Genomic DNA, 16,624 nt, shown 5'->3' on the forward strand with positions numbered 1-16,624 from the left:
AAATTCCTAGTGATGTTATATCCTAAAATTTATTGAGTAGATACTTAGTTTTACTAACTTCATCTTTCTGTGCCTGTTTCTTATACTGAAGTATCTCCTACACTTATCATCACAGCCAAATATCTAATAGTATAGCCTAATTTGGAAATCTATTAAAACCATCTTATATAAAAGTTTAATTTGTGGTCATTTATTTTACACTACTGAAGAATCACTGTACTTTTAACATTTACCATTCACCTTATCAACCTACAAATTCCTATAGTACTGAGTGTTAAAAACATTAATGGATGCTCATACTGTCAATACAAAATCGAAAGTACCTGTTAACATTCTAAGCTTCTATGTACTACTATACCTCTCATTTAAAATGTTACTTACAGATATTTTGTTACTTTCTGGTACTGCTTCATCACTGAAAGTCTCATTTGTTTCTATATCCATCCTTGGCCTTTTTCTAATATTGACATCTTCCTCTTGTTTTTGAACTTTCACACCAGTTTCTAAATCTGGTTTTGTGTCCTTGAATAACTGTTCCAATACTTCATCTTCTATGGCCACATCATCCATTTCTCTTTTTTTATTTGATCGTAGCTTTTCTGAAGCATGAGATTTACTGGTTTTCACACTGGATTTTAAATCTGTATCTGTAAATAAGTTATCGTCGGAGTTTGTGTCCACAGGCTCATGCTGAGATAGATGCTGCTCCTTATTTTTCCATAATGAGGGTGTAGCAGGTTGTGTTTGTTCTAAAACAGAACAAGACATTTCTATTCTTGCTGATTTACATGAAGACATTTCTTGATTTTCTTCATCCCTTTCCCTTAGATTTAAAAAAAAAAGAAGAAAACAAAACAAGAAAATGAACACAGCTAAGTAATCTTTTAGTTTGGCAAAATTCATCACTCCCTTCATTTAGTTCACAATGTACTCTTGATTTTATTAATTACCACTATTACTGGAAATCAACAAATAGACCTTTGAAAACAGTGCAGAACTCACATTTCTGCTGTTCTGATAGAACTGATGGACCCTGTGGCTAAAGCAGTATGGTGATTGCTATCTTCTCTGCTTAAGTTGCATTAGTTGATAAATTACAGGAAAAGGCAGAAAAATATAAAAATACAAAGAACATGTTGCCAGGAGACAGCAGCTTACTTTATAATGTAGTGAGGTTGTGGGCAGGGAAAATTACTCTGGGAATATAACCTGATGGGTTAATGAGAGATGGATTTAAGATAGTAAGTCAGAGTGACTAAATCTACAATACGGTACTGACTGTATACTGCAAATGCTATGTGAATATATCACTAAAAGTTTCCTACACAATACTGTATCATTCATTCAATAAATACCAAACACTTTATGCAAACACACTAAGCCCATAGAGGACACAAAGACCTGGGACTCTGTTCTCCAGGAGTTTATTGGATTCATGTTGAACTAGAATAGTCAACCCAATGTTCTATTAACACTAATTTAATGCCAAGGTACTGGACAAACCAACCAATCAAGAGGTTTTTGTAATAATTTAGGTGGTCAGAAATTGAACCTGGCAATAGATGGAAATGGAGGGACTGATAGACACTGAAAATAAGAATCAAAAACAGTGATTTCAGGAGCCAGAGGATAAAGAGTCAAAAATTGTAACAATGTAAGCTATTTTACTAAAAAAAAAGAAATCACATTGGGTGAGCGGACAGAAAAAGTTTTCAGGTCTATTACTGGGGAAACAGCATGAAACCCCTGTAGAAAAGAAGTAAAGCTTAAAGGAAAAGTTAGGGCCAAATATGTTGATTGTCAGTAATAAAGTCTCAAAACCTGAAAGTAGAGTATAAAGAGCAGTAGGGGGAAGAAAAGAAGTCCTCCAAAGTTCATACAGAAATGGGAGAAATAACATCATCTTTTCTGAGAAGCTTAACAGGGACGGTACAAGACAAAAGGCAGTAGTAGCTAGAGGAAGAAACCAGGTCAAGAGAAGGTTTTCAAAAATAAAGGTGAGATTGAACTTTTGAAAACAGAAGAAAAAAATCTAGGATGATCAATATATTCAAAATATGGAAATTGAGAAAATAATTGATGGAATATGGTATTAGAGGGAGTGAGAGCGGTTCTCAAGGAAAACCAGCAGAAATATGATTTTAGAACTGAGATGGGAGCTTAGTTCTTATTGAAGATAATTGCGGCAAGTAAAACAATACATAAGTACATGTATAGAAGGAGATAAAGGAGAAGCTGTCTAGTGGCTCTAGTGAAGGAGATCAGGGACATTTCTGAGAGGGAAAGGGGTCAAAAAGCCGCAGCAGGAGAAGCATACTTAATCAGAACAGACTAAAGACAATACCATTCTACAACAGGATAAAAAAACTTTCATATTTTTTTTCAGAGACATGAGAGAAGTTATCAAAAACAGACCTTTTTTTAGTAGACGGCTGAAAGTAGTTTCTGATGGAGTTGGTCTGCTGCTGCTGAGAAGCCCTATCTTTACTTTTATTTATACTTGGCAATTTAGTTGGTGAAAGCTGATAGTTTGGGATTCTCATCTTAGCTAAAGTATTTGATACCATACTATTATTATTGGAGCTTGTTTTGCAGGACTCCTTTACAGTGGGTGTGTCTTGTGAAAGCATTCTGATTTTCTGTTCCATTTTGAAGACTTTGATTTCTTTCGGCATTTCACTCAAATCCCTGTAGAAAAAGAAATGAATGCAAGGTAAACAATCAAGTTTACAGCAACTTTAATATAGAAACAAAGATCGTTAAATAGTTCTAATGTAATATAATTTTAAAAGATAATTTTAGACAAAATATACTGAATATATTTTACCATCCCAAGAAAGCAACTCCTTTATTACCTAAGCAAAGGATGATACCTTACTCTTCTTCACCCACTAGAGCACATATTGTTGCTCTACTATAGATGACTGACAAACACACAAAGAATACCAACTTAGGATAGCCTATTGTAAGTTAAACTAGGTTATAATCCTAGGCAATTTCCGTTTTGTTTAAAAATTTTTAATTATTCCCACATAAAATCACTATTATTATGGTACTTTCATTATTATTTATTATTATATTATTATAGTACTTTTTTACTAAAAACGGAAAATCAGAATAAAGTCACATATAAGATATTCAGGTCACTGTAAATGAACTGATATGATTATATTTCAGTCAGATGGCAGGCTCTAGAATAGAACAGAACTCTAGATTACCAGAAAAATATTTTAAACACACATGCACAGAGTATACTTTTACATACTTTTTACTTTTACAAAGTATGGTTAAATTAGACACTGCCATTGCTATTCTTATTTTACAAAAAAAAAAAAAAAAGGTCAGGCTGTCATTCAAGCAACTTCCAAAACCTTAACAATTTCTCTTGAAAAAGTTAAATCTGGCCTCAATATGAGTGTAGCAAAAATTAAAATAAGTATGGTTTAATATAGTGCTATCTTAAGTATCTTAATATGAACACTTCATTATGTAATATTTAAAATAAAAAACATATTGTTATAAATAGAAAATAACAAATAATATAAAAGCGCAAACCCCTTCCATTCAAAAAAACAAAATAAAACCCCTCTTCAGATAAAGAACCATAGAAAAACTATCTTTATGGACAACTATTAACTATTTAAATAGCTAGGTAGACACATATAAAGTATCTTCAAAATTACAAGTGATATTCAAATATAGGCAACATCATACAATACAAATACATGTATTTCAAACTTATCTCACCAGTTACAAGTAAGTTGGACAACTCTTTCCAGTCATCCATGTACATTTGCAAGGAATAAAAAAACTATCCCAAGACAGGAGTTGCCAAGCTACAGCCTGTAGGCCAAATCTGGTCTGCCACTTATTTTTATAAACACAGTTATTAGAACACAAAACTTTCAATTACAGTCACCAACACCATATAATGATATTTCTATCAACAATGGACTGCAATATATGATGCTGGTCCCATAAGATTATAAAGAAGCTGAAAATTTGCTATCACCTACTGACAGCACACTGCAACCCATTAGGTGTCTATGGTGATGTTGGTGTAAACAAACCCATGTTGCCAATCATATAAAAGTATAGCACAGTAGCACATACAATTAGGTACAACACATAATACTTGATAATGATAACAATGACTATGTTACTGGTTAATGTATTTACTATATCATACTTTTTATCGTTAGAATGCACTCCATATATATATATATATATATATATATATATACACACACACACACATATAAAGAACTTTAAAAAGGTCTCAGGCAGTCCCTTCAGGAGGGATTCCAGAAGACACTGTTATCATGGGAGATGACAGCTCCATGTGTGTTAGTGTCCCTGAAGACTTTCCAGTGGGACAGGATGTGGGGGTGGAAGACAGTGATTGTGATGATCCTAACCCCGTGCAGGCCTAAGCTAACATGTATGTTGATGTCTTTGTTTTTAACAAAAAAGTTTAAAAGTAAAACAAAATATAAAAATTTGAAAACAGAAAAGCTTAATGAATAATATGAAGAAAATATTTTTGCACAGCTATACAGTATTTTAAGTGTTTTAAGCTAAGTATTATTAAAGTTTACAGAGTACAAGTTACAGTAAGCTAAGGTTAATTTATTATTGAAGAAAGATTTTCTGTATATAAATTTAGTGTAGTCTAAATGTAGTGCTAATAAGGCAACGATCAGGTACAGTAATGTCCTAGGCCTTCACATTCACTTACCACTCACTCACTGACTTACCCAGAACAGCTTCCAGTCCCACAAGCTCCATTCATGGTGTCTTCTTACACAGGTATACCATTTTTTATCTTTTATACAATATTTTTTCTGTACCTTTTCTATGTTTAAATACACAAATACTTCCCATAGTGTTACAACTGCCTACAGTATCAATATAGTAACATGCCATATACATGTGTAGCCTAGGAGAAATAGGCTATACCAGCAGTTCCCATCCTTTTTGGCAACAGGACCAGATTCCTGGTGAGGTTCCAGGTTTGCTGGTGTGGGGAGAGGGGGGAAACAGTTTCGGGATAATTCAAGCATATTTATTGTGCACTTTATTTCTATTACTATTATATTGTAATATATAATGAAATAATTATACAACTCTCCATAATGTAGAATCAGTGAGAGCCTTAAGCTCGTTCTCCTGCAACTAGACAGTCCCGTCTGAGGGTGATGGGAGACAGTGACAGATCATCAGGCATTAGATTATCATAAGAACCTAGATCCCTCACGTGTACAGCTCACAATAGGGTTTGCGCTCAGATGAGAATCTAATGCTGCCGCTGATCTGACAGGAGGTGGAGCTCAGGCAGTAATGCGAGCAATGGCGAGCAGCTGTAAATAAAGATGAAGTTTTGCTAGCTTGCCCACTGATCACCTACTGCTGTGTGGCCTGGTTCTTAACAGGTCATGGACTGATACTGTGGCTGAGAGATTAGGAACCCCTGGGCTACCTATACTATACAGCCTGGCATATAGTACTCTATACCACGTAGGTTTATGTCAACACACTGTTCAATGTTCACACAATGCCGAAATTGTGTAAGGAAGCATTTCTTGGAAAGTATCCTTGTCTTTAAGAGATTACGTATTGTCTCTTGACAAAGACTACATATCATCTATGGCCGCTTTCATGCTACAATGGCAGAGTTGAGGAGCTGGGACAGAGATCAACAGTCCTCAAAACTGAAAATAACTACTCGCCGCTCCTTTACAGAAAAACTGCTGACCCTTGTCCTAAGATACCATTTTCCCAGGGATCCCACTCTCCCATGCTTTCTCTCTCAAGAGACAACCTGATAAAGGTATTACTTCCTGAATACACTATTAATTTATTGATAGAATAATAACAATAGTTTGGTGACAAAGAAGCTTTACCATGTATCTGCTTGCTCTGATTCTGTGTCAGCTACGCATGTTGTAGTGTTCACTGGGGCGCTTGGCATTAGTTTTTCATCAACTGACAAGTCTTGTGAAAGGCTTGGTCCTGGAGTTGTTGTCTTTAATCCTGTAAATCACACAAATAGGAAGAAATAATCACAACTGCGAGATACAAGATGAACATCTGGTCACTTAAAACTGTTAAGACTATGCCATGCTGAGGGGATTAACTAGGGAATACCGCACATGGTTTTCTCCAATGAGTGGCACCAATAAACACAAAACAGTCTATAAGCAGCCTGCTGGCATCTATGATGGGCTTATCTAAACCAAATCATTTTAAAGCTACATCAGACCCTTTGTGCTAAAGTATTATCAACTGAAAGAAAAATAAAATAAGCAAATTCGAATTCAAATTATCTTTTAAGTCCGTGGGCCAAAAAATTACATTTATTCCCCCACAGAAAGTATACACACCCTACCACGTATACAAATCAGAATCAATGAGTTTTATTTTCATAAGGAATACATTATTTGAAACAAATCGTGTAAAACCATCTTAGACATAAACTTTTGGCTACTCCAGAAAACCATAATGATTACCTCATCTTTTTATTTACCAGTTCAAGTGCCACCCTTCTGGAATACTTTTTTTCTTAACACTTTTTAAAGGTTTATTATCATTATTATTATTTTTTAGACAAAGTCTCGCTCTGTCACCAGCCTGGAGTGCAGTGGCGCAATCTTGGCGCTCACTGCAACCTCTACCTTCCAGGTTCAAGCGATTTTCCTGCCTCAGCCTCCCGAGTAGCTGGGACTACAGCCGTGCGCCACCCCGCCCAGCTGTTTTTGTATTTTGTATTTTTAGTATCACCACGTTGGCCAGGGTGGTCTCGATCTCTTGACCTCATGATCTGCCCGCCTCGGCCTCCCAAAGTGCTGGGATTACAGGCATGAGCCACGGCGCCCGACCTGGAATACTTCTTTTCAATCTCCCACACTGAATTAAGAGCTCTCCAATTCTGCTTCCATATCACCATGCACATCATTCTATTAACAATTCAAGCCAGGTGCAGTGCTTCACGCCTGTAATCCCAGCACTTTGGGAGGCTGAGGCAGGAGGATCACTTGAGCCCAGGAGTGTGAGCCCAGCCTGGGCAACACCAGGAGACCCCATCTCTACAAAAAATAAACAAACTCGCCAGGCATGGTGGCACACACCTGCGGTCCAAGCTAATTGGGAGGCCAAAGTGGGAGGATCACTTGAGCCCAGGAGGTCAAGGCTGCAGTGAGCCATGATTGTGCCATGGCACTCCAGCCTAAGACCCTATCTCAAAAAACAACAAAAAAGCAATAAACAAAATTCACTTATGACTAGCTGGGTGACCTGTGTCAAGTCACTTAACTTCTCTATGCTTCCATTTCTTCATCTATAAAAGAGAATAATTATAACACCCACCTCACAAAGTTGTTTGGAGGGTTAAATAGCCCCTGGAAAAATGCTTGGAACATAGCAAGCACTGTGTCAGCATTAGCTGTTATCATTATCATCACTTTACTTGTTTACTTGCTACTTTTTCCCTTGTTAGACTGGTGTATCCTTGAGAATAAGGACTAAGTCTTGCATATTTCTACATTACCAGTACCTAGAGCGATATTTGGTATAGAATAGATGTAAAAAAGTTTACAGATTAAATTGTTAACTGAAAAAATTTTTAAGTTGATGTTTACTAAATACCCAAGCTAAATTATTCTGTTAGGTCCTTGTGACATAGGATGTGCTTAATAAATATTTATTAATAATTCTAAATTCAGATACTTAAATGACTTCTGCCACTTTCCCGACGTGACCTCTAGAAGCTCACTGGCATTTCCTTTAAGACACATATCTCTAGAATTCATTTTCACTTGCACGTAAGTTTGGAAAGAGTAACAATTATAAATGTTTATATAATCACTGAGTAATTTACTATAGGCTTGGCGAGGTGGCTCGCTGCTGCTCAGTACTTTGGGAGGATGAGGCAGGAGGACTGCTTGAGACCAGGGTTAAAGAGACCAGCCTGGTCAACACTGTGAGACTTCACTTCAACAAAAAAATTTAAAAATTGGCTGGGCATGGTGGTGCGCACCTATAGTCCTAGCTACTCAGGAGGCTGAGGCAGGAGGATTGCTCGCGCCCAGGAATTCAAGGCTGCAGTGAGTTACGATCATGCCACTGTACTCCAGCCTGGGTGACAGAGCGAGACTTTATGAAATAATAATAAGCTAATGACCCAAAAATAACGGATGTTTGTTGACAGATTACTTACAATTTTCTCCTTGTTAAAAATACCATAAGGGCAGGAACTTGGTCTCATATATTCACCTCTTTATTTCAAATGCTTGCCATAACACAGGTATGCAACAAATGTTCAATAAATATTTGTTGAATAACAAAAGAGTGAATATAAAAACAAAGGAAGGAGGAGAGAGAAGGGAGACGCATTCACTCTGTTCCCCCAAACATGGTTGTGCTACAAAATTATTTTAATATCAGAGGACTATGACTTGTTTATGACCCACATAAAACTACCTTTGAAAATGTGCAGGAAGTAATACTACTTACAGTGTACTTTTTAATTCACTTTCATGACTCTGTTTCTATACGAAATAATACATTAGAAAAAAGTACCAGTCTGGTAGTCAGAAAACCAAATTTTAGAATTGGCTTGGCCATGAAGTAGTTATAGACCTTAACTTTTCTCAGCCTTGATATACCTTATCTTTTAATAGAATAATTAGATGATCTCTAAGGCCCTTTCATCTATAAACACAATTTCGACAGTGGTTGACAAAATTTTGTTGCTCCACACTGGAAAACATAATCTTGTGTACCAATAGCTTAGTTCAATTATGCAAAATATTTATACCTACTACAAACAAGTACCATGCTTGCTGCTGTTAGGGGATCCCAAATAAGTAAGAGCCTACAATGTATCTACTGGCTGAAAGAGGCATGCAAACAACTGGTTATATCCAAAGTAGGAAGAAACTCCGGCTGGAATGCAAAAGAGCTACTGAGCATAGAAACAATAGTTAAATCTGACTTGGAGGAGTTGGGAGGGAAAACAATTCAGAGGACCCTCACTTAGGAGGTAATCATTTGTAGAATGAGTCAGATTTTGATGAGCAGTACTGAGCATTCTAGGAATGGAACGTTATGATCAAGGTGAGGAAGTGTGGGAACTATAAAAAAATAGGGCACATATATTCTGTAGAGAGGCTATGTAAAAAAGCTGAGGATGGGAGGAGGAAGGCTGCAGCTAAACTACTGGGGACTCAGAAGTCTAGACAAAGGGTCTTGGAGATTTATTCTGTGGATAATAAGAGCTAGTTGAAGTTTTTCAGAAAAGAGAAGGTAATTTAATAGTGGCATAGTGAAATATTAACTGTAGAGATGAATTTGGAGTAAGGACCATTACTAGAGCAATTATTAATGCAATCAGCTCTCCAGAGAGAAGGATGTAGAGGGTTCAAATAGGGCACTGGCTGTGAGAAGGGGACAGTCACAGACCTCTTGAGCAGAAGCTGTACAGTGAGAATTTCAGGTCTTGGTGATAAAATGGAAAAGGAAGAATAAAAAATGACCAGAGTTTCCAGTCTGAGTGCTTCTTCTTTTTATATAAAAGAAGACTCCTCTCTAGTTCATTTCTTCCCAAGATTATTCTAATTTAGTGGTTTCTGGAGTTTGTATAGGAAACAGGAGCTTAAAAATCAAAACAAACCAAAAATCTCAGGTGTCCAGGATGCATTTCAGAACGTTTCTGAATCATGGAGAATGTACATTTGAATTAAAGATTGCTTCTGAAGCATAATATCTAGTTGAGAACTGATTTTCTAAACAGAGAAACACAGGACAGTGACCCCAAATGTGTGCGGAGACAAGGGGAGCTACTAACTTAGACTTAATCACCATTTTTATATGTTTGTTGTAGTTAAAGCCTAAAATTACTGATACTGGTCTTTTTTCTGTAACTGAACAGAAATCTATCAACAAAATAATATGTATAGCACCTGCTAGTTCCAAAAGTTGGGCATATTTCTAGTAGACAAGGAAGGAGTAGTTCCTCCAAGAATATGGCTCTCTTTGGCGTCCACATTTAAAAAGTTCCCTTGCCAGAAGTTTGAAGAGTTGGTCTTTAGCTTTTCACTTTATGGATGAATTCTAGGAATTTGGTGAAAATATTAATCATATCACAATTCCACCAAAATAAGTTATTGGGATATATTTAAAACTTCACAAGCACTTAGGATTCTGTGTATTTGAAGGTTACCTATGTACAGACACAAACATACCCAGTATACTCAATGGGATAGGGTAGAGATATCAGTTGAATCAACATTCTTATCCAAATAATAAAAACAGCCTGTCAAATTTTATCAGATGTCTATCCTTTTGCATCAGCTCCCAATCATCCCTACACCACCATTTCTCAAAACGTCACACATTAAAATATAAGCCATTTGCACTGCAATGTAATAATGTCACAATAGCTTTAAGATTCAGTTTGAACCAATTACTTGCTATGTGACCTCCAGCTAATTTCCTAACCTCTCTGTCCGTCAGTTCCCTCATCTATGAAAAGTAGATGATGCCCTTCCCTCTATCTTACAAGGATTGTTTTGCAGATTAAAGTTTGATGATGTACGTAAAGTGCTTACTCTAGTCTCTGCACACACCAGAGGCAGCAGTTATTATTACTACTCATGGTTACTAATGATCTACATATCTAATAGCTTCCTGGTCATTAGGCCCTAATGGCTAACTCCTTCCAAAATTTAGCTTAGCACATTCTTTACTTGTTTAAACCAAAGTTGCAGAGCACAAGGAGATACACGGACTGACTCCACAGTGGCCATTCAATGGACTACAGTGAATGATGCTCCCGGGAGTGTGCAACGCAGTGGTGCTGTTCTCTAACTTGTCTCTTTTTGCCCAAGTTCAATAGCTGCTGATGAAATAACTACAGAACAAATCCAGGAAGGAAATAAATATATATAGGAATACAGAATGGATGCTCTGAGAGTTAGGCAAATTAGAAAAGTTAGTAGAGAGAATAAATGTAAAAATCTCCAAGGTAAAAAAGCAAGAAGAAAATAAAGAAACCATTTTTACAACAGCTTATTAAAAAAATTTTTTTAAACTATGGAAATGTGTTTTAAATAATAAAGGGGAAATAGTGACTGTCTCTGAATATATTGACTTTCGTGATCAACAGTGAGATTATTATAACGCACAGTCTTCATCTCAGTAAATGGCACCACCATCCACCCAGTTACTTACGCCAGGAAACTAGGAGTCATTTCCATAGGAAAGTCCCACCAGGTCTAGTTCTAAAATATATCCTGAACCTGTTCATTTTCCTGCATCTCTACTACTATCATGCTGGTCCAAGGCACCAGGCTCTTTCACATCTAGATTTCCACAACAGCATTCTACTCATATCTCCTCTTACATTGTTGACCCTCAGAATTCTCCACTTAAACCTAAGAGCGATCTGTTCCTTCTACCTGGAATTATCCACCACCCAGATCCTCACAAAGCTGCCTTTTCTCATCATTCAGGACACATGGCTCAATTGTCACCTCCTGAGACTTTCCTTGAATACCTATCTAAAACAGCCTACTACCATCACTATTACATACCTCACCTAGTTTTACCTGTCTTTATACTTGGCTCGACCTGAACTTATTATGTATGTTTGTTTGCTTGTTTACTAAATCCTGATCTTCAGAACATAAAGTTTACAATAACACGGATCTCACTTTATTTACCACTTCATAACAGTGTCTGCCACATGGTAGCCATAAATATTTACAGAATGAATAAATGAAAGTATAAATGGATGAATTTTAAAATATAGTGAATATGCTCACCCCTAGCAAGTATATAAGCAACGTATATTCAGCTTATCAATTTACATAATAAAGTTGCTAACGAATCAATAAAATCATGCTTTAATTACCTGTACTGGGATGGCCCTGAGGATCACAGTAATTCTTTGTAGTCATGAATATCACCGCCAATCCAATTTCTGCTTCAGGAATAGGTCTAAGACCTTGCCTATTAGAATAAAATAGTTGAAGTATAATAATACATTAAAACTAGCAACTTTTATTAAGACAATGTCAAGATAAAGCAACCTCTTTTTTTTTTCTCCCAAATAATTTTACGGTATAGACAAAATTTTAAATGTAGAGTACTATAATAGTTTACTCGCTGGGGCACTGTTACATTGACGAGTCCACCATCTTTCAGTAACTCCATTAACTTCACCTGTAAAAGAAGGGGCTAAAGAATATAGACCTTCCCAGTTGTACAATTCTACCATTTTTGGAATAAAAAGAAAACAGTACTACCCACATTAAACAACAGAACAGGCTTTTATAGTCAGGCATGGTGGCTCACACCTATAATCCCAGCACTCTGGGAGGTTGAGGCAGGTGGATCACCTGAGGTCAAGAGTTTGAGACCAGCCTGGCCAACATGGTAAACCCTCGTCTCCACTAAAAATACAAAAATTAGCTGGGTGTAGTGGTGCACGCTTGTAATCCCAGCTACTTGAAAGGCTGAGGCAAGAGAATCGCCTGAACTTGTGAGGTGGAGGTTGCAGTGAGCTGAGATCATGCCACTGCACTCCAGTCTGGATGACAGCATGAGACTCCATCTCAAAAAAAATAAAAAATAAAAAATAACAACAGGCTTTTACAAACAAATCTATGGATACTATGATCCTAAGATGAAACTTCAAAGAGAAGAAAAAAAGAAGGGAGAGAGGAAGGACGGAGAGAAGTAGACAGAATTATACCTAAGGTATATCTATACATGTGTTACAACTTTAAGTATAGTAAATCAAATCATTTTGCCAAATTTACATGTATTAAGGTATCTTCACATTAAAGGAATCTTATGGTGAACCTATTTTTTGTTGTTCTGTAAGGTCAATGACTGATTTTATATAAACAAAATATACCATTTAATATCATATAAAATTACACCTCAAATTTTAACAAAGAACAACGATGTGTCTTTTAATACTCATTGTAAAGTTTTTTTTTTTGTTTGTTTGTTTGTTTTTTTTGAGACACAGTCTCGCTCTTTTGCCCAGGCTGGAGTGCAGTGGCACAATCATGGCTCACTGCAACCTCTGCCTCCTAGATTCAGGCAATTCTCGTGCCCTCAGCTTCCCAAGTTGCTGGAACCACAGGTACGCACCACCACATCCAGCTAATTTTTGTATTTTTAGTAGGGATGGGGTTTCACTATGTTGGCCAGGTTGGTCTCGAACCCCTGGCCTCAAGTGATCCGCCTTTCTCAGCCTCCCAAAGTGCTGGGGTTACAGGTGTGAACCACCTTGCTCGGTCAAGATATTTTAAATGGTTAGTTTGTAAGGTCTTTTTCAAATGCTTAATGTGTCTTTTTGTGTGTATTGAGCTTACTTCAATAGGATTCAGTTACATGTGCAATTAAAGTATCAGACTAAAAAAATAAAATTTTAAAAAGCTTTATAATTGAGTGATCACATATACCTACCTATAATTCAGGTAATTCAAAACCGGTATTTTATTACTCTACTAACTTTTGCAACTATAAATTATACTATGTGAATTAGTTATAAAGAATGGTTACGTAAAATAGAAACGTTTTAATACATATTTAATAATGCTCTACAGAAATTACATCACCCTTAATGGAGAAACACTGGAAGCATTTATTTTAAAGTCAACAGTGAGATAAATGTGGACATTATCACCACTTCTAGTCAACACTGCTCTGGAGGTCCCAGTTGGTATGAAACAAAGAGACAGAAAAAAGAGGTATCAGAGAAATAAGGATTAGAAAGGAGGATGGAAACATTCCTTATAGATGATATGATTTACAGAAAAGACTATAGATAAATTATTAGGAAAAAAGAGGAATCTGGCAAGACGGCTGGATATAAGATGAATATCTGAATGTCAGCTGAATTTCTTTACAGCAGTAGTGAACTAGAAAAAGTAAACGGACAACATCATTCACTTATAATATCAGAGAATATGTACTAGCTAGGAATAAATACAGTAAGATATTCAAGATCTCTATACACAAAGTATAAATTCTATTAAGAGATTTCAAGAAAACTTAAATAAATGGAGATACCACATTCAAGGATAAAAATAATTAAAATTCATATAAATTGTTAATTCTCAAGTTTACTTGTAGATTCAGTGCGCTTCCTAATCAAAATCCAAACAAAATTTAGCAAAAGATGATTCTAAATGTAAATGAAAAAATAAAGGGCCAGGAATAGCCAGGATGCTTCCGAAGAAGAGCAAAAAAAGACTTGTTCTACCAGCTAGGAGGACTTCATGAAGTTGTACTAATTAAGACAATGTGGTATTGGTACAAAGAAAGGCAGACTGATGAACGAAAAAGAATAAAGTCAAAAACACAGAAGTGCATGTACGTAACTTTGGTATAAAACAGAATTCCAGATAAGTTAAAACAAATGTCAAAACAAAAGATGGTATCAAAATACTAGTAAAAAACATAGGTGATTATCTTTAAAGCACTGATTAACACAGAAAAGATTTTTACTATATAGCAGGTCCTCAAATAACAGCATTTCATTCAGTGTCATTTCATTATAACATCGGCAAGAAAAAAACTGATTCCTAACCAGGGCCGCTGTCTGTGTGGAGTTTGCACTCTCCCCCAGTGTCTGTGTGGGTTTTCTGTGTGTACTCTGCTTTACTACCGCATTCCAAAGATGTACACATTAGGTGAACTGGTGTGTCCAAATTGTCCCAGTCTGAGTGACTGTGGGTGGGTGTGTCAGTGTGCTCTGCAATGGAATAGTGTCCTATCCAAGGTTGGTTCCCACCTTGCACCCTGAGCTGCTGACTAGGCTCTGGCCATCCACAACTGTTAACTGGATTCCGGATGACAGTCATTTCACACAGGAGAAAACTGGGCTAGGGGTAACCATGTAAGTTATTTTCAAAGATCTGGCTGGTATTTTAGATGATAGATTTTTTTCAGACACTTACTGTCTGAAAAATAACTAATTAAATAATTGGTGAACAAAATAAATGTGTATTATGCACAGATCAATGATGAGCATGTGTCACAGACCAAGGATTATGATTCATCCAATTCTGTGAAAGGCTGGGGAACAGGTCAGGAAAGAAGGAAAAGCAGGAGATAATAAAGAGAAAATAATTAAATTAATAACAGGAAGAGTTACCAAAATTTGAGCTGAGATACCAGAAAAAGGCCTCAGCAAGAACAAAAATCAGGATTGTATTGTTCCCCTGGACTTCTAATCTTCTCCAGAAGACACTTAATCTTTACCACAGATTTCCTATACTCACTTCTGACATCTAGAGTCATGGCAATCACCGATCACAACGTTGCCCTGTTGAAGTTTGGTCAATAGCTGGCTTTACTGGCCACTCTGCTTCATATAATTGTTCCTTCATTGGCTTGAACTAAGTCAACAGGTATTATTTTAAGTGACAGTCTTTCTCAAAGTATAATACTGCACTCCCTCCAAAAAATGTATTGTGGCGAGGTGCGGTGGCTCACACCTATAATCCCAGCACTTTGGGAGACTGAGGCAGGCAGATCACTTGAGCTCAGGAGTTCGAGACCAGCCTGGGCAACGTGGCAAAACCCACTCTCATAATAAAGAAATTAGCAGCAGCGTGGTGGCGTCCACCTGTAGTCCCAGCTACTTGGAAGGCTGAGGCAGGAGAATTGCTTGAGCCTGAGAGGCGGAGGTTGCAGTGAGTCAAGATCACACCATTGCACTCCATCCTGGGGCAAGGGAGTGAAACCCTGTCTCAACCCCACCCCACCAAAACCCTAAAAACTATATCATAACAGGAGCCAAGTGTCACCTCATGATCAAGCCGCCAGCGTCTGAGCTACCTGGTACTCCATCTACTTTTTTTTAACCTCAGGGTGTCAATATATGCTGAAAGTAAAGAGCCTGGCCTCCAGAATCCAACTGCCTGGGCTCACATCCTGGCGACCGTGCTCACTGCCTCTGCTATATGCAAACCCCCTTCTGCCTCACTTCCCTCATCTGCACAGTGAGGACCACAACAGTAAATAATATATAGGTTGAGGATTAAATGTTTATACATACATAAATTCTTAGGACAGGACCTGCTATGTAGGATAATTTTTTCATTATTATTATGTATTACTGCTGTTGCTCTGCCTGGCACATGCTTTCTCTGGCTCTTTGAAAAACTGGTCAGAGGTAAGACATTGTGTAAAAAGAGGCCTTCTCTGTTTAGAGTAAGCTTCTTCCCCACTGCCAGGTTACTGCTTCCTTTATATACATGTGTAATGATTTGTTTACTTGTCTTTCTGTGTCTCTCCCTCTAGACAGTAAGCTCCAGTGATGGCAGGGACCATGACTATCTTGTTTTTCATTATATTTCCAGTGCCTAAAACACAATAGAACTACAGTAAATTTGTGTTGTAGTAGTAAGATAGTATTTTTGTTATATAGTACATCTTCTTTTTTACAGTAGTTAATACATTTCAATTAAGTAAAATATTTATAGGATAGATGACTAAAATTTTACTTTTTATTTCAGCAAGCCTGTAAGAGAAAAATAGAAAATCCCCATGGTCAGAAGGATTTCTGGGACAGGAAAAATGAATCTTTTGTAGGAAGTTGGCT

General features: G+C 36.9%; 1 protein-coding gene across 1 annotated transcript in view; it reads right to left on the bottom strand.

Moving 5' to 3' along the window:
- Positions 1-16,624, bottom strand: part of NBN (nibrin) — a 52,718-nt gene that overhangs the window by 19,972 nt on the left and 16,122 nt on the right. The window contains exons 9-12 of the mRNA XM_017867907.1: positions 11,912-12,009; positions 5,904-6,033; positions 2,416-2,688; positions 382-823 (exon numbers count right to left, since the gene is read on the bottom strand). Of these exons, the coding sequence (XP_017723396.1) occupies positions 382-823; positions 2,416-2,688; positions 5,904-6,033; positions 11,912-12,009 (943 nt within the window). The remainder of the gene's footprint in view (positions 1-381; positions 824-2,415; positions 2,689-5,903; positions 6,034-11,911; positions 12,010-16,624) is intronic.

This window comes from Rhinopithecus bieti, unplaced genomic scaffold, assembly GCF_001698545.2.
Source record: "Rhinopithecus bieti isolate Rb0 unplaced genomic scaffold, ASM169854v2 scaffold_3856, whole genome shotgun sequence".
In the NCBI taxonomy this organism is placed as follows: Eukaryota; Metazoa; Chordata; class Mammalia; order Primates; family Cercopithecidae; genus Rhinopithecus; species Rhinopithecus bieti.